The 25,578-nt window shown below is 56.7% G+C and overlaps 1 protein-coding gene across 1 annotated transcript; it reads right to left on the bottom strand.

Moving 5' to 3' along the window:
* Window positions 1–4,786: 4,786 nt before the first annotated feature.
* LOC116937303 (cadherin-2-like) lies at window positions 4,787–21,989 on the bottom strand. The gene is made up of 16 exons (XM_076059778.1): window positions 21,582–21,989; window positions 19,062–19,286; window positions 18,291–18,440; window positions 17,109–17,253; window positions 15,593–15,765; window positions 14,522–14,659; window positions 13,853–14,038; window positions 11,945–12,052; window positions 11,348–11,490; window positions 10,280–10,422; window positions 8,062–8,183; window positions 7,953–8,007; window positions 6,810–7,052; window positions 6,234–6,364; window positions 5,886–6,050; window positions 4,787–5,040 (listed from the first exon to the last, which is right to left on the bottom strand). The coding sequence occupies exons 1-16, from the start codon at window positions 21,672–21,674 to the stop codon at window positions 4,801–4,803; spliced, it is 2,460 nt and encodes an 819-aa protein (XP_075915893.1). The 5' UTR covers window positions 21,675–21,989; the 3' UTR covers window positions 4,787–4,800.
* Window positions 21,990–25,578: the final 3,589 nt, after the last annotated feature.

Here is a 25,578-nt window from a genome sequence, read left to right as displayed (position 1 = left end):
AATCAGTCATCCTATTGTTAACAACGTGACAATAATTGCATTAAGGGCCACGCACGATCAATGACCGAATGCTGTGTTGTGACAATTCAAGTAACGAAGCATTGCGGCCATCGAGTGGTGTTGATAAGGCAATTAGAAGTATTTCAGTCGAACGCTTTAAATTCATAATCGTTATGAATCAATGAACGAACATCAACGTGGTACTGTGCTGACGATTTCAAGCATAATAACTTCGCATATCAGAATGTATTAATGATTGGATACGAATCAAAGACCAAGTGCCGTGTTGTGTAACAATTCAAGTATACGAGTTTGCGTATTATAAAGTTAAGGTTTGATAGAATAGTTCGCATGTTTTTAATCTCTCTCTCAACAACCGATCGATTGCGTTACGCATCGGGAATTAACCACAGGTGCCGCTATCGAGGTGAAACAACGCAATCGTGATGGTATCATGTTAACGCTGTGTTGAAATTCCAAAATCCCGAGATTGAGTTTTTATATTATCCAAAAATTAAAGTTAGCTAGAAATAAAATTGATTAAAGCAGAAGGTTTGTGTGTGATTCTTCCTGAAATTCTGCATAATATTGTTCTGCGTATGAGATCTGAATCCTGGGGTCCTATCATAAGCACGCTATCACCACACATAATCCATAACACACGTAATTCATAATGTTCAATCGAGAGTAATCGTATCCTTATCGATGATTCGGAATTAAAGAGCAGAGTCGAATCGACTCTCTCTCATTCACGCTCACAACGCCTGCGTCACTGCATACGATTAATTGCGTTATTCCAATTCACAACACAATCCTCGTCACCGAGGCTCGACCTGATAATCCATAACGACCTGCATTATCATAACCACGCCCACTCGCATAAATTAATACGATTATCTCTCGAATCAGCATAATTTATGCGCATAGTTACACCGATTAACATAATTTCAGATAAATTATGCAAATCTCAAATTTCATTTAATTTTCATTATTTTCATCAATTTTCACAACACCTATATATACAACAGGAGAAACCCTTCAAGTGCAGTGTGTGTGGGAAGGCGTTTTCACGTTCATCTACTCTTGTAACACACCAGAGAACACACACAGGAGAGAAACCCTTCAAGTGCAGTGTGTGTGGGAAGGCGTTTTCACGTTCATCTACTCTTGTAACACACCAGAGAACACACACGGGAGAGAAAACCTTCAAGTGCAGTGTGTGTGGGAAGGCGTTTTCACGGTCACCAAATCTTCAAAGACACCAGAGAAGACACACGGGAGAGAAACCCTTCAAGTGTGGGGTGTGTGGGAAGGCGTTTGCACAGTCACCACATCTTCATGTACACCAGAGAACTCACACAGGAGATAAACCCTTCAAGTGCAGTGTGTGTGGGAAGGCCTTTTCAGTTTCATCTGCTCTTGTAACACACCAGAGAACACACACGGGAGAGAAACCCTTCAAGTGCAGTGTATGTGGGAAGGCGTTTGCACATTCATCTACTCTTGTAAAACACCAGAGAACACACACGGGAGAGAAAACCTTCAAGTGCAGTGTGTGTGGGAAGGCGTTTTCACAGTCACCAAATCTTCAAAGACACCAGAGAACACACACGGGAGAAAAACCCTTCAAGTGCGGGGTGTGTGGGAAGGCATTTGCAGTCACCACATCTTCATGTACACCAGAGAACTCATACAGGAGATAAACCCTTCAAGTGCAGTGTGTGTGGGAAGGCGTTTTCAGTTTCATCTGCTCTTGTAACACACCAGAGAACACACACGGGAGAGAAACCCTTCAAGTGCAGTGTGTGTGGGAAGGTGTTTGCACATTCATCTTCTCTTGTAACACCCCAGAGAACACACACAGGAGAGAAACCGTTCAAGTGCAGTGTGTGTGGGAAGGCGTTTTCACAGTCATCAACTCTTCATGGACACCAGACAACACACAAGCATCAGAAGATCAACAAGGAGTGGAGTCTGAAATCAGCTTGTGAAAGTCAAAGTGCCGCAATGAGCCCATCCCTCATGAAACAAGAACCGGAAGAAAATCCCAGCTTGGGCACTTTTAAAGATATCGAGGTGAAATATGAAGAGGTGAAGGTGAAATGTGAAGAAGTGATGGTGAAGAGTGAAGAAGTGATGGTGAACAGCGAAGAAGTGAAGGTGAAATGTGAAGTTGAAGATTCAACTCCACAATGGGACCTTCACATCGATGGAGGCTCATACCCGAACCACTCCTGGGCCTCCACTTTCGCCAACCCATGTGCTCAAACATGCGCCCCCCCGTCTCGAGAGAAGGGGCTGGCAATTTCAAATTAACATCGTCCAGACAAATCGCAGCGGCGTACGCAGCCGCTGCAAGAAAACCTGACAGTTTTTTCAGCTCTCCTTTAACGAACACGTGGAAGTTATCGAACAGTGACATTTTATCTTTCCAAACATCGCCAGGCCCCTCGGTGGACATCGACGGCGAATCGCCCCGCCGGCCATCCCGAGTTCTCGCCGCCGTCCGTCGTCGGCCTCGGCCTGGCAGAGAATCTCGGCGCCGCGGGCGCCCTCCTCGACTCCGGCTCTCCCTGCCGCGGCACCGAGTCGCCCTCTGGCCTCCGCTCGAGCCGGCGCCCCGAGCGCAAGCCGGGGCCGCCCCTCCCAGCCGGCGCTCGCATCGGACGGCGGCGCTCGCACGCGCGAGAGATGCCCCGTTTACCGTGCGAGCGGTGAATGCGGTGCACCTAGCCTGGCGCGAGCGCCGGAGGCCACTGCGCTAGTAGTCCGGCTTCGGCCGTGCCCTCCTCGCGGTCGAGCACGCGGCCCGAGGTCCGGCCGCCAGCCTCGCGTTTCTGTTTGTCGTCGTTCAATTTCCGCCCGGCACGTGCGCCGGTCCGGTTCCCGTTCACTTTAAGATGTTTTCATGTTTTTGTTTTATGTTCATTGCGGTTGTACCCGATTAACAAAAATAAATGAAACTAAAACAAAATCAATCGTGCGCTGCGCATGGCGCTGGTTAGAGCCCTGCGAGTCTCGATATGAGGGGGCGGCGGTGGTGGTTCTGTAACCGCGAGCGTGGTTCGCTCACCGAGCATGGTTCCATTATGACGCGAGGGCCTTTAGCACCACGGTCCAATCGGTGTCGGCACGTGGCTCACGTCGACGTGGTGACGTCGCCACGCGCAGCTCCATCGCCGTGGTTTTACGTTGCCGCTGGTTACGTCGCACCGCCGTGGCGGCTACGTCACCGCGAGCGGTTCCGCCTGGCTCTGAGACGGCAAGCGGCTCCGTCTCCGCGGGGCGCGGTTGCTGCCACGGCCGGCTCACCGCCCCACCCACCGCTCCGCCCCCACCCCCCCCCCCGCCATGCCCCCTGGCACGGCAGCTCTGCTGAGCCGGCGCCCAGTGCTGAACCAAAATAGGCACTTAAATAAATGTTGTACTCGGCAAGTTAACAGCTACAGAGGCCAAGCTCAAATCAACATGGTTATTATTATTTTTATATATATAAAGCGTATATTTCCACAGCGCTGAAAACGGGGCAGGAGGCCTCATTGCTTGCTGCCCCAACTCCACTGCCTAAAAGTGATTAGTCGTGATTATAGTCGTGATTATAGTCGTGATTATAGTCGTGATTAGTCGTGATTATAGTCGTGATTAGTCGTGATTAGTTGAACCATTCAAAACGCAGGCGGTGGCACACCGGAAGGTTGCACATCACCGCCTGCTGGCAACCACGTCTGTCGGTAGAGCCCCGACACTCCCTCCCCCCTCCCACCCCCCGGCTGACGTGATTGGTTGGTACAGTCCCATAAACTCATTATCCATGCGACTATACTGGCAGGGGCGGGGGTGGGGTAAGAGGAGAGACGTCATTGTCTCGGCCAACGATGGTTCATGAGGCTGGAGTTGTGGAGTACGTGGGGGGGGGGGGGCACCTGGGAACCCACGGGCAGCAGCGTCACTTGGGGGAGTCGCTCCGACGTACCGACTGGAGCGTTAGCGACGGCGCTCGCTTAAAATCGCTCGCCCGCCCCTCCCCGCTCACTCACCCCGCCCACTCGCCCCTTTTTAACCGGCGGCCATGGTTTTTTGCGGTTCAGCTCGCGGGCGGGCGGGCCGGCCGGTTTCATCTCAAACCAACGTTCAGCGTCGCCGATTCGTCGACGAGGAACCTCCCCTCGTCCAAGGTCGCGACGCGGACTTGAGAAAAAGCCGTCCATGAATTTCTAAACGCATCGTAAACCCGACGCGAGATCGGCTTCGTCCGTACCCGGAGATCTGGAACCGCGTCGCCGCAAGCACGCCCACTTCCTCCCGTTCCTGACGTCGTGAACCAACGCAGATTTCGCCTCGCCGGGGGGGGGGGGGGGGGGAGGGACCACAGCGGCGTCGCCCTGGTACCACGAAGTCGTTACACGTACCGTCGCCTCGTCCTCCAGTCGGGTTATACCTTCCCTCCCCCCCCCCAAAAGAAGAAAAAAATGAGTAGCCTCCAAACTCAAAATTGCTGCGTAGCGGACAGGTGGGCAGGCGGACAGGCGGACAGGCAGGCGGGCTGGCTGGTGGATCGACAGTCCAGCCGGTGCTATGCGGTGGGCGGGGGTGTTGTGGTGGGTGGGCGCTGGGGGGGGTAGGCGAGGCTGGCAGGTGTGTGTGGGGGGGGGTGAGTGGAGGTGCACGGCGGGGGGGGGGGAAATGACGACAAGGAGAGAGTGGGGCTGAGAGTAGGTGGTGGGGGGCAGGGTGGTGGTGGTGGTGGGGGTGGTGGTGGTGGTGGTTGGCAGGGTGGTGGTGGTGGTGTTGGTGGGGGTCTCAGTCGTCACAGCCGCCGCCGTACATGTCGGCGAGCTTACGGAAGCGCGGCCCCCACGAGTTGAGACGCTCGTAGTAGTCGTGGTGGTCGTGGTGGTCGTCGTCGTCGCCGCCCCCCCCCGTGCTCGAAGAGCCGAGCGAGCTGAGCGAGCCGGCCAGGGAGCCGTCCCCCTCGTGGTGGAACACGTGCAGCGAGTCGTAGGGCGGTGTTGTCGTGTCGTCGTCGGCCGTGCGCAGGCCCTGGAAGCCAGAACACCACCACCACCGCCGCCGCCGTGGGAGACAGACGGTGACGTTAACGACGATGACGTCATCGACGTCGACAGCCAATGATGACGACGACGATGACGTTTGTGACGGCATCAGCAACGATACAAACGTCGGCACCGACGATGACGTCATCGACAGCCGACAACGACGGTGACGTTTGTGACAGCATCAGCAACGATACAAACGCCGGCACCGACGATGACATCATCGACATCGACAGCCGACGACGATGACCTAACGACAAAATTTCGCCATGGCATCAACAACATCGGCGATAACGTCGCCAGCAACGACGTCGTCCACCATTAAGACGACATCGTCATCATCTGCACGCTGTGCACTGTGTGGTGGTGTAGTGGTCAGCGCGCCGCACTACGTACGTGTCTACGTAGAACTTCCACTGCGCCGTACGTAGCCAACTGCGCCAATTGGGGGCGTTACGAAACCCGGCGGCCCGAGTTGGATTCCCGCTCACGAGCAAACACCGGGGTGACGATTATCTGACCCGGTCCTGGGCCTCCCCCCCTAGCTCGACTCCGCCTCAATCGAGTCCCCGGGCGCGGCGTGTCAACATCGCCACTGGGGGGGGACAAAGACGGCCAGCGGGCATGGTGCCGGCCACCCACCCTCCTCCGTGCGCCGCTCCTCGCCAACGGGACCTTTGTCTCGTGCCGCGTGCATCGTTTGACGGGGCGGTGGCAGCGGTGGTTCACGTGCGCGACGCTGGGTTTGGTCGTGCGCGGTTCCATCCCCTATGTGCGTGCGGTGTTTGCCACCTCTCCCACCCACCCACCCACCACCCCCTTACCACCCACCTCGCTGATGAAGTCGCCGATGTCGCTGGGGTGCGGGTAGCGCGGCTCGGCCAGCGACGGCCGCTCGTCCAGGTGGCGCACGCCGGGGCCCTCGCGGCGCGGCGCTTCCGGCGGCGGCAGCTCGCTCGGGAGCCGCAGCAGCAGTAGCAGCGCCGGGTCGTAGTCCTGCGGCGGCAGACCGCGCCGTCATCTCGCCGGCGCGTGGGCACGCAGGGCGCTGCCGCCGCCGCGAGAGGGTCTCTCGCTGGACAGTCAAACCGCAACCACCGCCACACCGCCGTCTCTCCGCACCACCGCACCGCCGCACCGCGTAAACGCACCGCGCAGATGTGCGAGCACGCCTCTCACCCGGTCCTCCTCTCCCCCGCCCTCGTCGTCGTCGTACGTGAAGACGTCGCCGCCCTCCTCCTCGTCCTCGGGGTCGCAGAGCGGTTTCTCGTCGCGGCGCCTCTTGCGAGTGACGAAGAGCGGCGCCAGGACTGCACGCGGGGGGGGGGGGGGGGGGCGACCCGCCCCGGTCAAACCGCGGAAATCCTCCGCGAACAAACGGAGATCTCGCCGCACGAATCCCCGCGCCGCCGGGGGGGGCCCCGCGTCCGCAGCACCGGGTCCCCCCGAATGATACCGACGGCTATTATATTCTTAGCTCTTTCGGTAAAGTCACGTTGAAGGGAAACAATAAAATATATATAAAACAATAAATATTCTCACGACGTTTCGACCATAACACAAACGGTCGTCATCAGGTGTGTCTGTTTGTGTTATGGTCGAAACGTCGTGAGAATTTTTATTGTTTTATATATATATTATTATTTTATTGTTTCCCTTCAACATGGTGACTTTACCGAAAGAGCTAAGAATATGAATCGCTGCAGTCACGAAAGCTTTAAATCAAAAAGATGCCGACGACGACGTCAAACTCACCGAGAAGCAGCAGCAGCAGCAGCAGGCAGAGGAGGGCGGCCTCGGCGGCGGCGACGTCGAGGCCGCCGGCGGCGTCGGCGGCATCGCGGCCGACACAGTCGCCACGCCGGTCGCAGGCGCACACCTTCACCTGGAGCTCCGACACGGCGCTCATCGCGGGGTTGCCCGAGTCCGTGACGAGCAGCGGCACCAAGTAGAGGCCCTCGGGCAGCGCCGTCTTCATGCGCAGCTGCGAGCCGCCGCCTGCGGGGCAGGAGGGGAGGGGAGCGGCGAGCGGAGAGATGTCGTGCGGTGCGCCGAGGGCGGGGTGGCGGGCACATCGTGACGCGGGGAGTCGCGCCGGCGACGAGAGTCGACGACGCGGCTCTCGGCCGCGTCCCGGGCCGCCCGCTCGTTCGGAAAGCGCCGGCGAATCCGGAGGGGGTCGGGGGCGGCGACGTTTTCCCGGCTCTCGTCCGACGGGTCGCGAGGTGCGGGTCGACGACAATGGACCGGCGCGTTCGGTTGTTTTGGAGCGGTGGCCTGGGGCGAGGACGAGATTTTGCGCATTGCGATGCCGCACCCCGCCGCCGCCGTGTTTGATCCATCAACGTGGCGGGATTTGGCGACTCTGCCTTACGGCTCAAGCTGGGGCGGGGAGGGGGAGAGGGGGAATGGGGATCCGTCCGGATCGGAAAAACCCGGAAAATATTTTCGTACCCGGCACACCGCGTCCAGTATACCACTGGCTCCTGCTCAGTTGCGTGCCACCCCCACGCTCAGTGGGTTCACGAGAAACAACGAGATACTGGGCGAGATAATTACGAAGTAATCCCTGAGTAGGGCGCTGGGTTTTGCTGCTACGCTGCCCTCTGCTGACAACACAGGCCAAGAGCAAGGTGGGGGCAGAGCGGGACAGGGTAGGGGGCAGTGCAAGCGTAGGAGTCATGGCGAGCGAGTGGGAGCAGAGTGATTGCTGAGTGATGGCAAGCGATTGAGTGATGGTGAGCGAGTGATTGCTGAGTGATTGTGAGCGAGTGATTGCTGAGTGATTGCTGAGTGATTGCTGAGTGATTGTGAGCGAATGATTGCTGAGTGATTGTGTGGGTGGCGCAGTGCAAGGGCAGCGTGGGGGGGGGGGTGGTGGAGGGGCCCCTCACGCACCGTCCACCCGGTGGACGGTCCAGTTGTCGTCGGCGGCGGGGTTCCCGGGCGCCAGCTAGAAGCCGAAGGGAGCGCCGTTGAAGTCCTCGTCGGCGTCCCTGGCGGTGACGTCGACGGCGCCGCCCGGCGCGCCGCACGCCGCGGCCTCGTCGGGCCGGGCGACGGGGGCGTTGTCGTTGACGTCCGACAGCAGCAGCGCCAGCGTCCCCGTGCCACTCGCCACGGGGTCGCCTGCTCCCACCGGCACGCCGAGACACGAAGAGCGAGATTCCCGCACGCCCCCACCGCTCGCCGGCCTTCTACAAACCTGGGAAGGTTCGGCACGGCAGCCTTTGTCTCCCCAGTGAGGATGTTTACACACACACACACCTCTGTCTCCCCAGTGAGGATGCTTACACACACACACACGACACCTCTGTCTCACCAGTGAGGATGTTTACACACACACACACGGCACCTCTGTCTCCCCAGTGAGGATGTTTACACACACACACGGCACCGGGTACTCTTGTTTGAGGCCGAGTCAACCAAGGGGAGACCGATTCGGATAATCGTCATCGATGTTGGGCGTGAGCGGCAATCGAACTCGGCTTGCCGGGTTTGTGATGCAGCGCGCCGACCCTTCCACCACCGCTCCAGACGTGGACCGGTTACACAAGCATACCACACCAGGGACGCATTGTAAGGCTGAGTCTACCTACAGACGCACCCCACTCACTCATTTTGTGAATTGCACCTTTAAGGAGAAGCCACACACGCCAATCGAAGGTGCGGGAAATGGCGAACGAGCGCGGCGCGACGGTGAGTGATGGCGAGTGATGGTGAGTGATGGTGAGTGAGTGATGGTGAGTGAGTAAGTCAGTGATGGTGAGTGTGTGATGGTGAGTAAGTCAGTGATGGTGAGTGATGGTGAGTGAGTGATGGTGAGTGAGTAAGTCAGTGATGGTGAGTGATGGTGAGTAAGTCAGTGATGGTGAGTGAATGATGGTGAGTAAGTCAGTGATGGTGAGTGAGTAAGTCAGTGATGGTGAGTGAGTAAGCCAGTGATAGTGAGTGAGTGATGGTGAGTAAGTCAGTGATGGTGAGTGAGTGATGGTGAGTGAGTAAGCCAGTGATGGTGAGTGAGTGATGGTGAGTAAGTCAGTGATGGTGAGTAAGTCAGTGATGGTGAGTGAGCGAGTGACAGTGAGTGAGTGAGTGGTGAGTAAGCCAGTGATGGTGAGTGAGCGAGTGATAGTGAATAAGCCAGTGATGGTGAGTGAGTAAGCCAGTGATGGTGAGTGAACGAGTGGTAGTGAGTGGTAAGCCAGTGATGGTGAGTGAGTAAGCCAGTGATGGTGAGTGAGTGATGGTGAGTGAGTAAGCCAGTGATGGTGAGTGAGTGATGGTGAGTGAGTAAGTCAGTGATGGTGAGTGATGGTGAGTGAGTGATGGTGAGTGAGTAAGTCAGTGATGGTGAGTGATGGTGAGTGAGTGATGGTGAGTGAGTAAGCCAGTGATGGTGAGTGAGTGATGGTGAGTGAGTAAGTCAGTGATGGTGAGTGATGGTGAGTGATGGTGAGTAAGTCAGTGATGGTGAGTGAGTAAGTCAGTGATGGTGAGTGAGTGATGGCGAGTGAGTAACTCAGTGATGGTGAGTGAGTGATGGTGAGTGAGTAAGCCAGTGATGGTGAGTGAGTGATGGTGAGTGAGTAAGTCAGTGATGGTGAGTGAGTAAGCCAGTGATGGTGAGTGAGTGATGGTGAGTGAGTAAGTCAGTGATGGTGAGTGAGTGATGGCGAGTAAGTCAGTGATGGTGAGTGATGGTGAGTAAGTCAGTGATGGTGAGTGAGTGATGGCGAGTGAGTAAGCCAGTGATGGCGAGTGAGTGATGGTGAGTAAGTCAGTCATGGTGAGTGTGCGAGTGATAGTGAGTGATAGTGAGTGAGTGGTGAGTAAGCCAGTGATGGTGAGTGAGTGATGAGTGAGCGAGTGACAGTGAGTGAGTGATAGTGAGTGAGTGGTGAGTAAGCCAGTGATGGTGAGTGAGTGAGTAAGCCAGTGATGGTGAGTGAGTGATAGTGAGTGGTGAGTAAGTCAGTGATGGTGAGTGAGTAAGCCAATGATGGTGAGTGAGCGAGTGATAGTGAGTGATAGTGAGTGAGTGATGGTGAGTGAGTAAGCCAGTGATGGTGAGTAAGCCAGTGATGGTGAGTGAGTGATGGTGAGTGAGTGGTGAGTAAGCGTGGTGTGATGACGAGTGAATAAGCGAGCCAATGTGGTGTGGCTGGGGCGTGTCTGTACACAGGGAGGGGGGTGGTGCAGTGTGGGGGAGGGGCAGCCCTCACCGTCATCCGTGGCCAGGAAGGTGGCCGTGTAGGTGTTGGCCTGCACCAGGGCCGCCTCGCGGTCCAGCACCACGGCCGTGGTCACCTTGCCACTCACGGGGTCGATGTCCAGCCAGTCGCCCGGCACCCAAAGCTTCTTGTAGCTGCGCGCGGCCCCATCACGCAGACACACGTGCACACAGGTGAGTCACACACACAGGTGAGTCTCACACACAGGTGAGTCTCACACACAGGTGAGTCACACACACAGGTGAGTCACACACACAGGTGAGTCTCACACAGGTGAGTCTCACACACAGGTGTCTCACACACAGGTGAGTCTCACACACAGGTGTCTCACACACAGGTGAGTCACACACACAGGTGAGTCTCACACACAGGTGAGTCTCACACACAGGTGATTCACACACACAGGTGAGTCACACACACAGGTGAGTCTCACACACAGGTGAGTCACACACACAGGTGAGTCTCACACACAGGTGAGTCTCACACACAGGTGATTCACACACACAGGTGAGTCACACACACAGGTGAGTCTCACACACAGGTGAGTCACACACACAGGTGAGTCTCACACACAGGTGAGTCTCACACACAGGTGAGTCACACACACAGGTGAGTCTCACACACAGGTGAGTCTCACACAGAGGTGAGTCACACACACAGGTGAGCCTCACACACAGGTGAGTCACACACACAGGTGAGTCACACACACAGGTGAGTCTCACACACAGGTGAGTCTCACACAGAGGTGAGTCTCACACAGAGGTGAGTCTCACACAGATGAACAGAGGTGAGTCTCACACAGAGGTGAGTCACACACAGAGGTGAGTCAGACACACAGATGCACAGGGTTCACACAGGCGATTCACACAGCTTAGTGTCACACAGCCGAACAGAGTGAGTCACACACAGGTGAGGCGCACACACACACACACAGGTGAGGCGCGCACACACACACACAGGTGAGGCGCGCACACACACACACACACAGAAGGGTCGGCTGCCGGCTGTCCGGGCGGCGACGGGAGCGGCCGGGGGGAGTGTGGCTGGGGAAGGCCTCACCGCACGGCCTGCCCCTGCGCGGTGTCGGGGTCACGGGCCACCACGGTGGTCACGTGGTGGCCCATGGGGAGGCCCTCGGGGAGCTTCACCTCCCGCCGCAGCGGCTCGAACGTCGGCCCCTCGTTCTCGTCTTCCACCGTCACCTACCGGGCCGGCGGGGGGGTGGGGGGGAGGCTGTTAGCGAGCACCTGTAGAGGTGGTGGGGGGGGGCTGTTAGCGAGCACCTGTAGAGTTGGGGGGGGGGCTGTTAGCGAGCACCTGTAGAGGTGGTGGGGGGGGGCACGGTGTGGGCGGTCGTGCGGGAGGCGGTGCGGCCGTCACCAGCGCTGTGCTTCACAGCGCTGGTGACGGCACAGATGTCCAGGAGACACCTGTGAAAAAAAAGGTCTACTGGACTTGAAATAAGTAAACATCGGGGTGCTTAAGTCATTCGCTCTCATCGGCCGAGAAAAATTGTCGATAACAAACGGGCGCGACTGAAGTTTCGCCGTCTGAGGCGGTATCAGATCTGCCCCCGCGAGCGGCGCAGGAAGCTGTGGGGGGGCGAAACTTGTGGGGGGCCGCGGGGGGCAGCGGCGGGCCGCGGGGGGCACTCACGGTGACGGTCGCGGTGCTCGCCGGTCCGAACTCGGCGCTCTTGAGCGACGCCTCGTTCTCCACGGCGACGACGAGGTTGTACTTGGACGAGCTCTCAAAGTCCAAGGGCTGCAGCGTACACACACCACACACACACACCACACACACCAACCACGCACCACACACACACACCACACACACACCACACACACACACACCACACACACCACACACACCAACCACACACACACACCAACCACGCACCACACACCACACACCAACCACGCACACACACCACACACCACACACTCCACACACACTTACCACGCACCACACACCAACCACGCACACACACCACACACACACACCACACAACAACAACAACCGCCATTCGCCACTAAGTGGCGGTGACATCACCACGACGCTTGTGCCAGGCTATGTGCACCCTGAGGCCACGTGAAGTGTCGAACGCCCGCTGGCAGGAGGTCACGGGGCAGACCCAGGTGCCACGGGTCGACTGACTGAGATGACTGGCTGATGCACCACCTGTGCCCCCTACTGTGCCAACCTGCTGTGCTTTAGCCACCCGGCGCTCCGCTCGCTGTTGTGAGTGTCGCTCCTCCGCCCTCCGTTGTTGTTGGAGGGCGACTGCCTCCAACTGCCCAGTAGCATCCTTCACGAGCCTCCTCCACAGAGGCCGATCTTGACACCGCTGGTACCAGTCATCGGCAAGTCCACTCAGCTCCACGTCCTCCTGTACCACATCACTCCATCTCTTCTCTAGCCCGTGCCGCGCCCGCTTAGCCCCCTCAATCCGGCCAAACAAAAGCTGTTTCGGCATGCGGTGGCTGGGCATGCGGGCTACATGACCCAGCCATCGCAGCCTTGCCTGCCGGAGGAGCTCACCGATGGGACCCTGCCCAGATATTTCAAGGATTTGTGAGCTCCTCACACAATCCAGTCTGGTTAAACCCAGGATGGATCGTAGGCAGGCCAGCCTAAATGTTTCTAACCGGCGAAGATGTTCCATTAGGGGGGTCCACGTTTCGCAAGCGTAGAGAAGGGAGGGAATGACCGTGGCCGAGAAGACCTGAAGCTTAGTGCGGAGCGACAGACCAGGTAGCTTCCACACAGCGTTACGCAACCGATGAAAAAATATTGCCGCTCGACTGATTCGGAGTGAACTTTAATCGATTAAACTTTAATCGCTCTGACAGCTACCGGCTTAGTGCGGCCTGGAAGCGTATTATTAAATAATACACATTACATTTAAAGAATTACTAATCTACAACTCATTACTAATCATAACCAATGACTGATTACTAATCGATTATATAATTACAATACCCCCCCCCCCCTCCGCCTCTAATCACTGCACCTGATATGAGTTAAGTGATGACGTCACCGTGCTGCTCTATATAAAAACCGGGAGCAAGCGAGGGCTTTACCATTCTGGCGAATTGCCCGATGATGCTGGATGTATTTACCAGCGAAACGTCGTACTCAAACTGTAAATGTGGATTAACTCTTCAACACACCGGTGGGCTGAAGTAGTGAATTATTTGTCTTTTGTCAACGTGACACTTTTTTTGCTGATTGGCCGTGTCGGGTGGTGGAGGGTTACGACACATTTATAAATAAACGCGATCTAACTCAAAAACCTTTATTATGACTCCATTATCACCACCACCACCACTACCCCATCACCATCACCGTCTCCTACGTTACACCATCACCACGACCATCAGCATCACCATCATCACCACCACTATCACTACCCAACCACCATCACCGTCTCCGCCGCGGCAGCGCGTGGCAGACCCCCCCCCCCACCGCCCTCCCCCCACCACCGTGCCCCCCCCCCACCGCCCCCCCCCCCACCGCCCTCCCCCCACCACCGTGCCCCCCCCCCACCGCCCCCCCCCCCACCTTGACGACGTAGAGCCTGCCGTCGTTGGTGCGGGGGTCGGTCTCCACGGCGAAGTTCTTGCCGGGGTCCCCGCCGCGGACGACGTAGCGAGTGCGCCACGCCGGCGTGCCGGGCTCGTCCACGTCCGTCGCCGTCAGCGTCGTCACCGTCACGTTCACCGCGTTCTCGCGCGCCGTACCGCTGAACTGCGGCGGAGACGGTGGTGGGGGAGGGGGACGTCGTCAGATTCATTGTTCCGCCAGTCTCAAAAATAAAAATATTTTACCAGGTAAGGCCCCACAGCACGGAGCTATGCAGCTCTGTTTTTAGAAGCAACCTAGCCATCAAATGGTAGCTCAGCGAAGTGGCTCATCATCACGTGGAAATGTACACAACAGCTTTGAACGCAAGACCACCACGGGGAGAACATTCAAATTACAAATATACACGCGTCAGGGTCAGGATCAAACCCACGACCTTCCGCATACCGCACAAGGAAGTGAACATCTTGCCAACCGGGAAATGTTAGTCGATGGCGAATGTTAATTTAGAGGCAATGTAAGTCTACGGGCCATTTTCGTCTAAGTGCAATGTAAATCTACATGCAATGTTAATCTACGGGCCATGTAAAGTCTAGGCGGGTGATCTGGTGGCGCGGCGTGGTTGTGTGCGGCGGCGGCGGTGCGTACGGTTATGCCCGTAAACTCGGGGGCATTGTCGTTTTTGTCGGTGATGGCGACGATGGCGGTGGCCGTGTTTGCGAGGCCGATGTCCGGGTCGCCCTCCATGTCCAAGGCCTGCACCACCAGCACGTACTGCGGCGTCCTCTACACAGACGGGGCACGCAGACGCACGACTCTTACAGATGAACAACAAAACGACGAGGACAAGCATTCCTCGTGCAGCCTCGACAGACCTTTGTGCTGGGTGGCCAGCATCACGCCCGGCCGCCTTTGTCTCCCTAGTGGGGATGTTTTCACACTGCAGCAGGCTACTCATTTGAGGCCCGAGTCGACCGTCACCGGTGTTGGACCGGTCTCAGGTCCCCGGGTTCGTAGCGCGGCACGCTAGCAGCGTCACCGTCGCTTCCGAGACACAGGGCACCACACAATACGAGGTACATGGTCAGTAGAAATACATATATTTCATTCTATCTATGCTGGTATGTGCAATCCAAAGGTTGAACACGAAATTTAACGCTCTTCTGAAATTCGTGGTCCGCCAGGAAGTGTCTAACTGTGTTGTTGGCCTGACTGGATGTGCTTCACATAATGTTTTTTCAGGTTTGTTGAATTCTCATCTCTCATCTCTTTGCTGTATTTACCTCCGCGATTTGTTCTTGACACCTGATGAAGATTGCTTGCGTTGTGATCGAAACGTCGCGATTGTTTTTTTGTTCTAATATAATTTTATTGTATTTCTACGTACGTGACTTTACCGAAAAAACCAATGAGTAATTTTATGCAGCCACGAAAGCTTTAATACTTTATTAGGGCACCACACAATAGCTGTGCACTTTTAAATCCAGACTGAAAACTCGTTTCTTTAGAGCTGCTTTTCGTGTCGAGCCTTTCGCCCTTCCCTCGCACCTCCGATCAGCGCGGTCGCCTGCGTACGGCGCGCGACTTGACGTTCAACGCAACGTGCATACACGACTGAAAACACGCGAACGTAACACCGTACACACAACCCCGGAGGTTAGCCACCATCCCCCGGACCGACGTCAGCCAATCGGCGGCGGTTGCCGCGGGACGACGCACCTCGCGGTCCAGCCCGGCGGCGATGGTGCTGATGACGCCCGTGGCGTTGTCGATGGTGAACGTGCGCTCCAAGGGCACCTTGGGGGCCTGCGACATGATCTTGTAGCGGATCATGCCGTTGGCCGTTAAGGCGTCGTCCTTGTCGCTCGCCTCGACCCTCATCACCGCCGTGCCTGCCGGGGGTGGGAGGGAGGGCAGGGCAGGGGAGGGCAGAGGGGAAAAGCAGGGAGGGAGGCGTGGACGTCGTTACTATCAAAAAACAAAACATTATATTCGTTCGCATCACAACCACCACCATTCTTGTCATTCTCAACATCATCGTCGTTATCAAGAACATCCACGTCCATGTCCACGATCCAACATCCACGATCAAAGATATTATAAATAATGTCATCACAATCATAATGATTTAAACCAGCTTCACCTGTTAATCATAAACATCATTGCCATTGTTACCAACGTCACCACCATGCCTATTGCCACCTCTACCTCATTCACCACCAATATCCCCACTGCCACTACCACCACCATCACAACAACAACAACCGCCATTCGCCACTAAGTGGCGGTGACATCACCACGACGCTTGTGCCAGGCTATGTACACCTTGAGGCCACGTGAAGTGTCGAACGCCCGCTGGGAGGCGGTCACAGGGCAAACCCAGGTGTCACGGGTCGACTGAGACGACTGGCTGATGCACCACCTGTGCCCCCTACTGTGCCAACTTGCTGTGTTTTAGCCACCCGGCACTCCGCTTATTGTGAGTGTCGCTCCTCCGCCCTCCGTTGTTGTTGGAGGGCGGCTGCCTCCAACTGCCCAGTAGCGTCCTTCACGAGCCTCCTCCACAGAGGCCGATCTTGACACTGGCAAGTCCGCTTAGCTCCACATCCTCCTGTACCACATCACTCCATCTCTTCTCTAGCCCGTGACGCGCCTGTTTTATCTCCCTCGATCCGGCCGAACAAAAGCAGTTTCGGCATGCGGTGGCTGGGCATGCGGGCTCCATGACACAGCTATATGCCGGAGGAGCTCACCGATGGGACTTTGTCCAGATCTTTCGAGGATACGTGAACTCCTCACACAATCCAGGCTGCCTGGTTAAACCCAGGATGAATCGTAGGCAGGCCAGCCTAAATGTTTTAAACCGGCGAAGATGTTCCATTCGGGGGGTCTACGTTTCGCAAGCGGAGAGAAGGGAGCGAATGACCGTGGCCGAGAAGACCTGAAGCTTCGTGCAGAGCAACAGACCAGGTAGCTTCCACACGGCGTTACGCAACCGATGAAAAGACATTGCCGCTCGACTGATTCAGAGTGAGACCTCTGCTGTCAAACCGGAGCTGGTCATGAGCACACTGCCCCGGTATGGGTAAACTCTCCACTCTCTCCACAACTGCCCCATCACCAATTGAGAGTTGCGGGGGTTGAGTGTCCGATGGTACAAAATACCCAGGCGGGCGCTATCACTATCACACCCCCGTCACCACCGCGCCCGTCTGTGCCCGTCCGCACGCCGCACCTGGTGGGGATCCCTCAGCCACGGAGCCCTGGAAAACGGGCGTGGCGAACTCGGGCCGGTTGTCGTTCATGTCGATGACGTTGATGACGAGCTTCACGGGGTTCTCCACCGGATGCCCCTTCATGTCCACCGCGTGGGCCTTGAGCTGCAGCGGGCACGCCACGCACACGCCACGCACACGCAACGCACACGCAACGCACACGCGCGTTACACGCAACGCACACACGCGTTACACGCAACGCACACGCGCGTTACACGCAACGCACGCAATGTGCGGCACACGCAAGAAAGCGCGTGGGGACTGGTCGTTGTTCTGCGCCCTGGTTCTCATCGCCATTGGAGCTGCCCTGAGCTGCCCCTGGGTCCCAGTCATTGGTGCCGCCCCCGATTGCCCGGCCGTGTAAACGTCGCCACTCTGGAGACAAAAGCGTGGGTGGGGTTGCTGGCCACCCACCCCGTCGTGCACAAATGTTGGCCTTTATGCGGTGCTCGCTAACAGCACTTGCCTCAACCGTCTACGACGCGCTATACAAGAGATCCTTTGTCCCTGCGTCTCGTTGTTGTTGCGGTGGTGGTGGTGTGGTTGTAGTCGCCGACGTTTGGATGTTTAGAGTTGGCCAAACATCCCTCTAGAGCGGCGGTTCTCTAAGGGTAGTACCTGGACCACCGACGGTCTGGGACGGTACTCCTGGAGGTCCGCTGGGTTGCGATGCTGATTGCAGGTTGATCCGCAAATGTTTACGCCTTTTGTTTCGGACATTAATAGTTTACTCGTGATATTTAAAATTGAAAAATTAAATTAAGTAAACCACCTCGATTAAAACTACCCGAACCCTGAGATCTCAACCGTTATAGCTGCGTTAACGTTCTTTTAATGTTCCGGTAATATGAATATAATTTAGTAATATTGGTATTTAGAGAAGTGAATGGTTTGTGTCACCAGGGGCAGGAGGGGGTTGCACCACGTAAATGTTTACACTGACCGAGTGGTCCGGGGACCAGGAAATTTGAGAAAACTCCGCAATAGAGGCCTGGACCTTACTACGCGAACACAAACACACACACACGTGGGTGTGCTCGCTAACACACACACACACACGTGGGAGTACTCAATAACACGCACGTGGGTGTGCTCGCTAACACACACACACACACGTGGGTGTGCTCGCGTGGGCGCCTCACCAGATACTCTGCGATTAGCTCACGGTCCAGGGTCTTGGTGACCGAGAGGCGCCCGGTCACGGAGTTTACGACGAACACCCCCGTGGGGTTCTGGTCGGCGCCGGGCCCCACGATGCTGTAGCGGATTTTCCCGCGCGTGTTCGATTTGATCTGCGGGGGCGGATGCGGACGGGGTAGGGGAGGCGGCAGGGGGCGGCGTTACGCTCTGCACGATAGCCACGCTCGTACATCGCGTGAATACGCGGGGCAAGCGCGGTTGGCGAGCGGCAGCAAATATGAAGGCTGGCGTGGCACACGAGGGGGTGCGATACGCGGTTACCAACACACCCGGCCGCCTTTATCCCCCCAGTGTGGAGACGGCTATATACACCGCACCGTGTACTTAGTTGAGACCAAGTTCAGATAACTGTCACTGGGTGTTAGCCGTAAGTGGAAATCAAACTCACGTCTCCAGGTTCAGAGCGCAGTGTGTGCTAACCAATTGGCCACCGTTCCCCCAACATATATACATGTACACACACACACAAACATCACATGCTAAATACACCACGAACCCCAAAGACACATACACCACATGCCACACACACACACACATTCACCCTCACACCTAACCGACGCGTGACATTCACACACTGCTCAACAGGGGGTTGAACATAGGCAGCAGGGCACCCGAGTTGGGGATTGAACCCAGAGGCCCCCCTTTCTTGCCGGTGTGGGAGGGGTGCGGGGGTAGAGGGGGCGAGGGGGGGAAGAGGGCAGGGGGACCTTCACCTGCACCAGCCCCTTGGGGAAGGGCCCGCGGTCGTTCTCGGGGACGTTGATCACCGGGATGAGCCAGCCGCGCTTCTGCCGGCGCCGCCTGCCGCTCCGCAGCCGGCGGAACGCGAGCACGCCGCCCTCTTCCGCCCCCACGGCGCCGACGCCCGCCTCCTCCTCCTGGCGCTCCTCCTCCTCCTGGCGCTCCGTCTCCTGCTTGGGCGTCCCCCCGTGCCTTCCCTGCGAGGCAAAGCGGCGGAGGCGACTCCGTTGGGACGACGCTAACGGTGCCGCGCGCGCCCCCCCCCCCTCTCTCACGCACTCCTCGCCGCTCTAAATCCAGCCGGGCCGCCCCCCCCGCCCCCCATTTCATCACGTGGGGGGGGGGGTAGCGCGGTCAACGTCACGAAGTTCACAAGCGACGTTGGTCGCGTTGGGCCACGCGTCGACGACACCGGCCAACCGTTCCCATTTGCCTCGGCCCCTGAACCTGAAGATTGCCGCGCGTGCCAAGTCGCTTACTTCACGTTTCCCCACGGTGGCGAGATGTTAACTACCTCGCCTGGTGTGCCGGAGGTCGTGGGTTCGATGCCGACGCTAACGGTGCCTGTGTATTTGGAGGTTGCGTGTTCTCCCCGTGGCCGTGTGGATTTTTCTCCGGTTCTTACAGGTTTTTACCTGCACATTTAGAGTCAACGTGCGCTTGGGAGTTGTTTGTGACGCTAAAGATGCCCACGTGATTAACCGCCTCATCGGGCTATCGTTTGTGGGCAGGACGCTTCTGAAAGCGAGCTACATAACCCAGTGGGGCTTTACCTGGTGAAATAAAACAAAAGTTTGAAATAGTTTAATTATACTCCGACCTCTAATCCGCAATTTCGAGGCGAAATTAATAACGGGCGTACCGTTAAGACGCTCATTTCACCCACGGCGATTCAATTTGCTTGGGGGTCCGATGGTGGGGGGTGTTCTTAACGACATAAATTTGGCCGGATCGTTGCGTGGCCTAAACCCGGAAAATAAACTCCGAATATCAACGCCAGCTGCGGATAAAAAGGTACGCTTTTTCTTTGGTTCTTTCGGTAAAGTCACCACCACGTAGAATGAGAATAAAATAATTGAAATTAATAAAATAACACAATAAAATTCCCACGTTTCAGCCACACCGCAAGTGGCCTTCTTCAGGTGAAAGGAACAGACCTGTCGGGACGACAGAGCTTCAAGTCGTCCCGACAGGTCTGTTCCTTCACCTGAAGGCCACTTGTGTTGTGGCCGAAACGTCGTGATAATTTTATCGTGTCATTTTATTAATTTATTATTTTATTCTCATTCTACGTGGTGACTTTACCGAAAGAACCAAAGAAGATGAATCCTTGCAGTCACGAAAGCTTTAAATCGAAAAATAAAAAGGTACACGTCAAAGTTAACGGCGAAGACGCGTCGCTCGCACCGTAACTGCGCTCACACAAGGCAGCAGTACCTCTACGTCGTCTCAACCCTACCTCAAACGCTGCGTTCAGCCACTCCGGTTATACGGTTGGGGGCGGGGGGGGTCAGAGGTCGTGAACTCAACGCCTGCTGCTTATTAGGCACGGCGCAAAGCTGCGTGGTGCAGGAAGTGATCCGTTAAGGCCGCGTGGAGCGGGGGGGGGGCATGGGAGGGGGGGGGGCAACAGCTGTGGTTGTGGCGGCGGTGGTGAGGGTGGCAGACGGAGGTGAGGACACTCGGAAATTGTGCCAGCGAAGATTCCAAAGTGGCACCGTCACCCTCGCCACAGGTGCTGCTGGCAATGTTGGGGAGGGGGGGGGTGGTGAGGTGGGAGGTTGGTGAGGTGGGGGGGTGGTGGGGTGGGGGGGTGGTGAGGTGGGGGGGTGGTGAGGTGGGACGTTGGTGAGGTGGGGGGGTGGTGAGGTGGGACGTTGGTGAGGTGGGGGGGTGGTGAGGTGGGACGTTGGTGAGGTGGGGGGGTGGTGGGGTGGGAGGTTGGTGGGGTGGGAGGTTGGTGGGGTGGGGGGGTGGTGGGGTGGGGGGTTGGTGGGGTGGGGGGTTGGTGAGGTGGGGGGGTGGTGAGGTGGGGGGGTGGTGGGGTGGGAGGTTGGTGGGGTGGGGGGTTGGTGGGGTGGGGGGTTAGTGAGGTGGGGGGGTGGTGAGGTGGGGGGGTGGTGGGGTGGGAGGTTGGTGGGGTGGGGGGGTGGTGAGGTGGGGGGGTGGTGGGGTGGGGGGTTGGTGGGGTGGGGGGTTGGTGAGGTGGGGGGGTGGTGAGGTGGGGGGGTGGTGGGGTGGGGGGTGGGAGGTTGGTGGGGTGGGGGGGTGGTGGGGTGTGGGGTGGGGGGGTGGTGGGGTGGGGGGTGGGAGGTTGGTGGGGTGGGAGGTTGGTGGGGTGGGAGGTTGGTGGGGGGGTGGTGAGGTGGGAGGTTGGTGGGGGGAAGCAGTGTAAGGGGTAGAGGGATGCGAGTGGGGGGGCTGACGAACGAGCTCGAAAAGGGGATGAAGGGGATGAGGAGGACGCGTTTGGGGGTGTGAGGCCCCGTTACCTGAGACTCGCGGCTTTGTTCCTCCGCTCTCACCGCGCCCAGCAGCAGCAGCAGGGGTAGCAGCAGCAGCACCCTGGGGTACAGCCCCCTCATTTCGGGGGTTCCGTCTTCGCGGGCGGCGGGGGGGGGGGTCCCTGAATCCCCTCAAGTTCGCCTCAGAGAAGGGAGCTCTCTCCCGTCTCAGCAAGGGGGTAGCGAGGGTGACTGCTGCTGCCGTTTGCGAGGTCCCCGATTCGTGCTGTGGGCGGTGTTGGCGAGAGGGTTGTTGCCTGATCTCGGGAAGGGATCCCCGTGGCTCCGGGGGTCTGGCTGCTGTCGGGGTCCCGGGCTCGCTGGGGACCTCTCAGCGACTACGCCCGCGGGAAAATGGCGCTGAGAGCTGGCGCGTGGGTGACGGAGAGGGGGGGGTGGGGCAGCAGCTGGCGTGACGTCACTTCCCATGTGACGAATGGCACCGCCCATTACCTAAGGGGGAGGGGGGGATAAAGGGCGGTGGTGGGGGCGTGTGTGTGTGCGTGAACGTGAGCGCGTGTGTGTGCGTGTGTGTGTGCGTGCGTGAGTGAGCGTGAGTGTGTGTGTGTGTGCGTGCGTGTGTGCGTGAGTGAGCGTGTGTGTGTGCGTGTGTGCGTGTGTGCGTGAACGTGAGGGCGTGTGTGGGTGTGCGTGCGTGAGTGAGCGTGTGTGTGTGCGTGCGTGCGTGAGCGTGTGCGCGTGAACGTGAGCGCGTGTGTGTGTGCGTGTGTGCGTGAACGTGAGGGCGTGTGTGTGCGTGTGTGTGTGCGTGCGTGAGTGAGCGTGTGTGTGTGCGTGCGTGCGTGAGCGTGTGTGCGTGCGTGTGTGCGTGCATGTGTGCGTGTGTGTGCGTGAGTGAGCGTGAGCGTGTGTGCGTGCGTGTGTGCGTGAGTGAACGTGAGCGCGTGTGTGTGCGTGTGTGTGTGAGTGAGCGTGAGCGCGTGCGTGGGTGAGTGGGCGAGTGGGTGGGTGAGTAGGTGGGTGAGTGAGTGGGTGGGTGAGTGAGTGGGTGATTGAGTGGATACGTGAGCGAGTGAGTGGGTGGGTGAGTGGGTGGGTGGATGAGTGGGTAAGTGAGTGGGTGGGTGGCTGGGTCAGTGAGTGGGTGAGTGAGTGGGTGAGTGGGGGGACTCAACACTGCCTATAGACTCAACACTGCCACCTATAGACTCAACACTGCTACCCATAGACTCAACACTGCCCATAGACTCAACACTGCACCATAGACTCAACACTGCCCATAGACTCAACACTGCACCATAGACTCAACACTACCCATAGACTCAGCACTGCCTATAGACTCAACACTGCCCATAAACTCAGCACTGCCCATATACTCAACACGGCCCATAGACTAACACTGCCCAATTGCTCAACACTGCCCACCTCTCTCTCCCCGTGTCTCTTTCAATCCATGTCTCTCTCTACCCGTGTCTCTCTCTACCCGTGTCTCTCTCTACCCGTGTCTCTCTCTACCCGTGTCTCTCTCTACCCGTGTCTCTCTCTACCCGTGTCTCTCTCTACCCGTGTCTCTCTCTACCCGTGTCTCTCTCTCCCCGTGTCTCTCTCTCCCCGTGTCCCACCACCCCGTGTCTCCTCCAGCTCGTGCCGCTGTCTCTCCGCCCCCTGCTCTCTCGCTGTCCGACCGCGCCGATGTCTGCCGGGCGCTGTCCGCCCAGGGCTGTCCACTCTTGGCCATGCTGTCTCCGTGTGCCTGATAAGCGATGATCGTGTCGGCAGGCAAGCCCAGCCTGCGCTTGTACACACGCCTAGATAGACAGAGACACACAGTGAGTGAGACACAGACAGTGAGAGACAGAGACACAGACAGAGAGACAGACAAAGAGAGAGACACAGACAGAGAGACGCAGACAGACACCGTCAGAAAGACACGGAGACAAAGACACGGTCAGAGAGACACGGCGAGAGAGATGAGACAAAGACACAGCCAGCATCGTCATTAGCATGGGTGGGTGAGTAGGTGGGTGAGTGAGTGGGTGAGTGAGTAGATGGGTAGTCGGTGAGTGAGTAGCTGTTGGGTGAGTTGCTGTGTGAGTAGGTGAGTGAGTAGGTGAGTGAGTGGCTGAGTGGGTGGCTGAGTAGGTGATTGAGTGGCTGAGTGAGTAGGAAACTGAGTGGGAGAGTGAATGTGAGAGAGTAGATGAGTGAGTGGCTGGGTGAGTGAGTGACTGAGCGAGTGGGTGAGTGAGCGAGCGAGTGGTTGAGTGAGTGAGCGAGTGGTTGAGTGAGCGAGCGAGTGGGTGAGTGAGCGAGCGAGCAAGTAGGTGAGTGAATGGCTGAGTGAGTGGCTGAGTGAGCAATTGGGTGAGCGAGTGGGTGAGTGAATGAGTGGCTGAGTTGGTATATGAGTATGTGAGTGGGTGGGTGAGTATATGGGTTAGTTGGTGAGTGAGTAGGTGATTGAGTGGGTGAGTAGATGAGTGGGTGTAGGTGAGTGAGTGGGCGAGTGAGTAGGTGGGTGGTTGGTGAGTGAGTAGGTGGCTGAGTAGGTGGGTGAGTAGTGGGTGATTAGGTGACTAGGTGGGTGAGTAGGTGAGTGAGTAGGTGAGTTGGTGAGTATGTGAGTTGGTATGTGAGTTGGATGTGTCAGTAGGTGAGCGTCTCGCTCACCCGATGGTAATGACGGCCTCGCTGCTGTCAGCGTTGGAGGTCCACAGGGCGATGCGGTCTCCCTTGTGTTCTCTGGTGTGTTACAAAATTATATGACTCTGAAAAGGCCTTCCTGCACAGAGTGCACTTGAAGGGTTTCTCTCCTGTGTCCTCTGGTGTTTTTGAAGATGTGGTGACTGTGCAAACTCTGTGTGTACACTGTGTGTCCACTCTGTGTGTGTACACTGTGTATACACTGTGTGTATACACTGTGTGTGCGTACACTGTGTTTGTGTGTATACACTGTGTGTGTGTACACTGTGTGTGTGTACACTGTGTGTATACACTGTGTGTATACTGTGTGTGTACACTGTTTGTATACACTGTGTGTGTACACTGTGTCCACTCTGTGTGTGTATACTGTGTGTGTGTATACACTGTGTGTCCACTCTGTGTGTACACTGTGTGTGTACACTGTGTGTGTGTACACTGTTTGTATACACTGTGTGTGTGTACACTGTGTGTCCACTCTGTGTGTGTATACTGTGTGTGTGTACACTGTTTGTATATACTGTGTGTGTGTACACTGTGTGTCCACTCTGTGTGTGTACACTGTGCATACACTGTGTATACAGTGTGTGTGTGTACACTGTGTGTGTACACTGTGTATACTGTGTGTGTACACAATGTGTGTGTGTACACTGTGTGTGTGTAGTAGGGGGCACAGGTGGTGCATTGGTCAGTCATCTCAGTCAGTCGACCCATGGCATCTTTTCATCAATTTATTTTAAATTTATTATTTTTAATTATTTGTATTATTGAAATTTTAATTTATTATTTTTATCTTTTATTTTTTGTTTTCTATCTACGTGACTTTACCGAAAGAACCAGGAACATGGTAGCGCATTCTCTATTTGTTGCAGAGGTTCAAGGTTCAAATCCGACAGGCATATCTGGCTACCCCAGTAACATTCACCACAACATGCGCAGTCTGCTTAACAGCGGATGTCAAACAAACCACTGTCACTTACAACGCACATTGCATGTTGGTGTCACGGTCAAAATTGTGGCAATTCCAGTAACACTATCCAGAAACTCCACAAGGGAGATGACGCGTCAATGATCGCCCCTTACCGACAGACTCATGTCCACGTGCAGACCGGTGCAGGGCCACCTTGTGCCACACAGGGGCAGCTGCCACTAGGGGGCGACCTTCCATTGTTTGAGATGAGGTTCGATACGAAACACCGAGTTGCTGAGGCAATAAGGCAAGCGATTTATGATACCAGCCGCTCCTCCTGGGCAGGTTCGGTTACGTACGGTGCGAAATAAGTTCCAGATACACACACAGAGACTCACACAGATACACACACAC

Source organism: Petromyzon marinus, unplaced genomic scaffold (assembly GCF_048934315.1).
Source record: "Petromyzon marinus isolate PM22_M1 ecotype Great Lakes invasive population unplaced genomic scaffold, UKy_Petmar_22M1.pri1.0 PM_G_Scaffold_129, whole genome shotgun sequence".
Classification (NCBI taxonomy): Eukaryota; Metazoa; Chordata; class Hyperoartia; order Petromyzontiformes; family Petromyzontidae; genus Petromyzon; species Petromyzon marinus.
The sequence above is the reverse complement of the archived record's forward strand: the minus strand, read 5'-3'. Positions and strand labels throughout refer to the sequence as shown.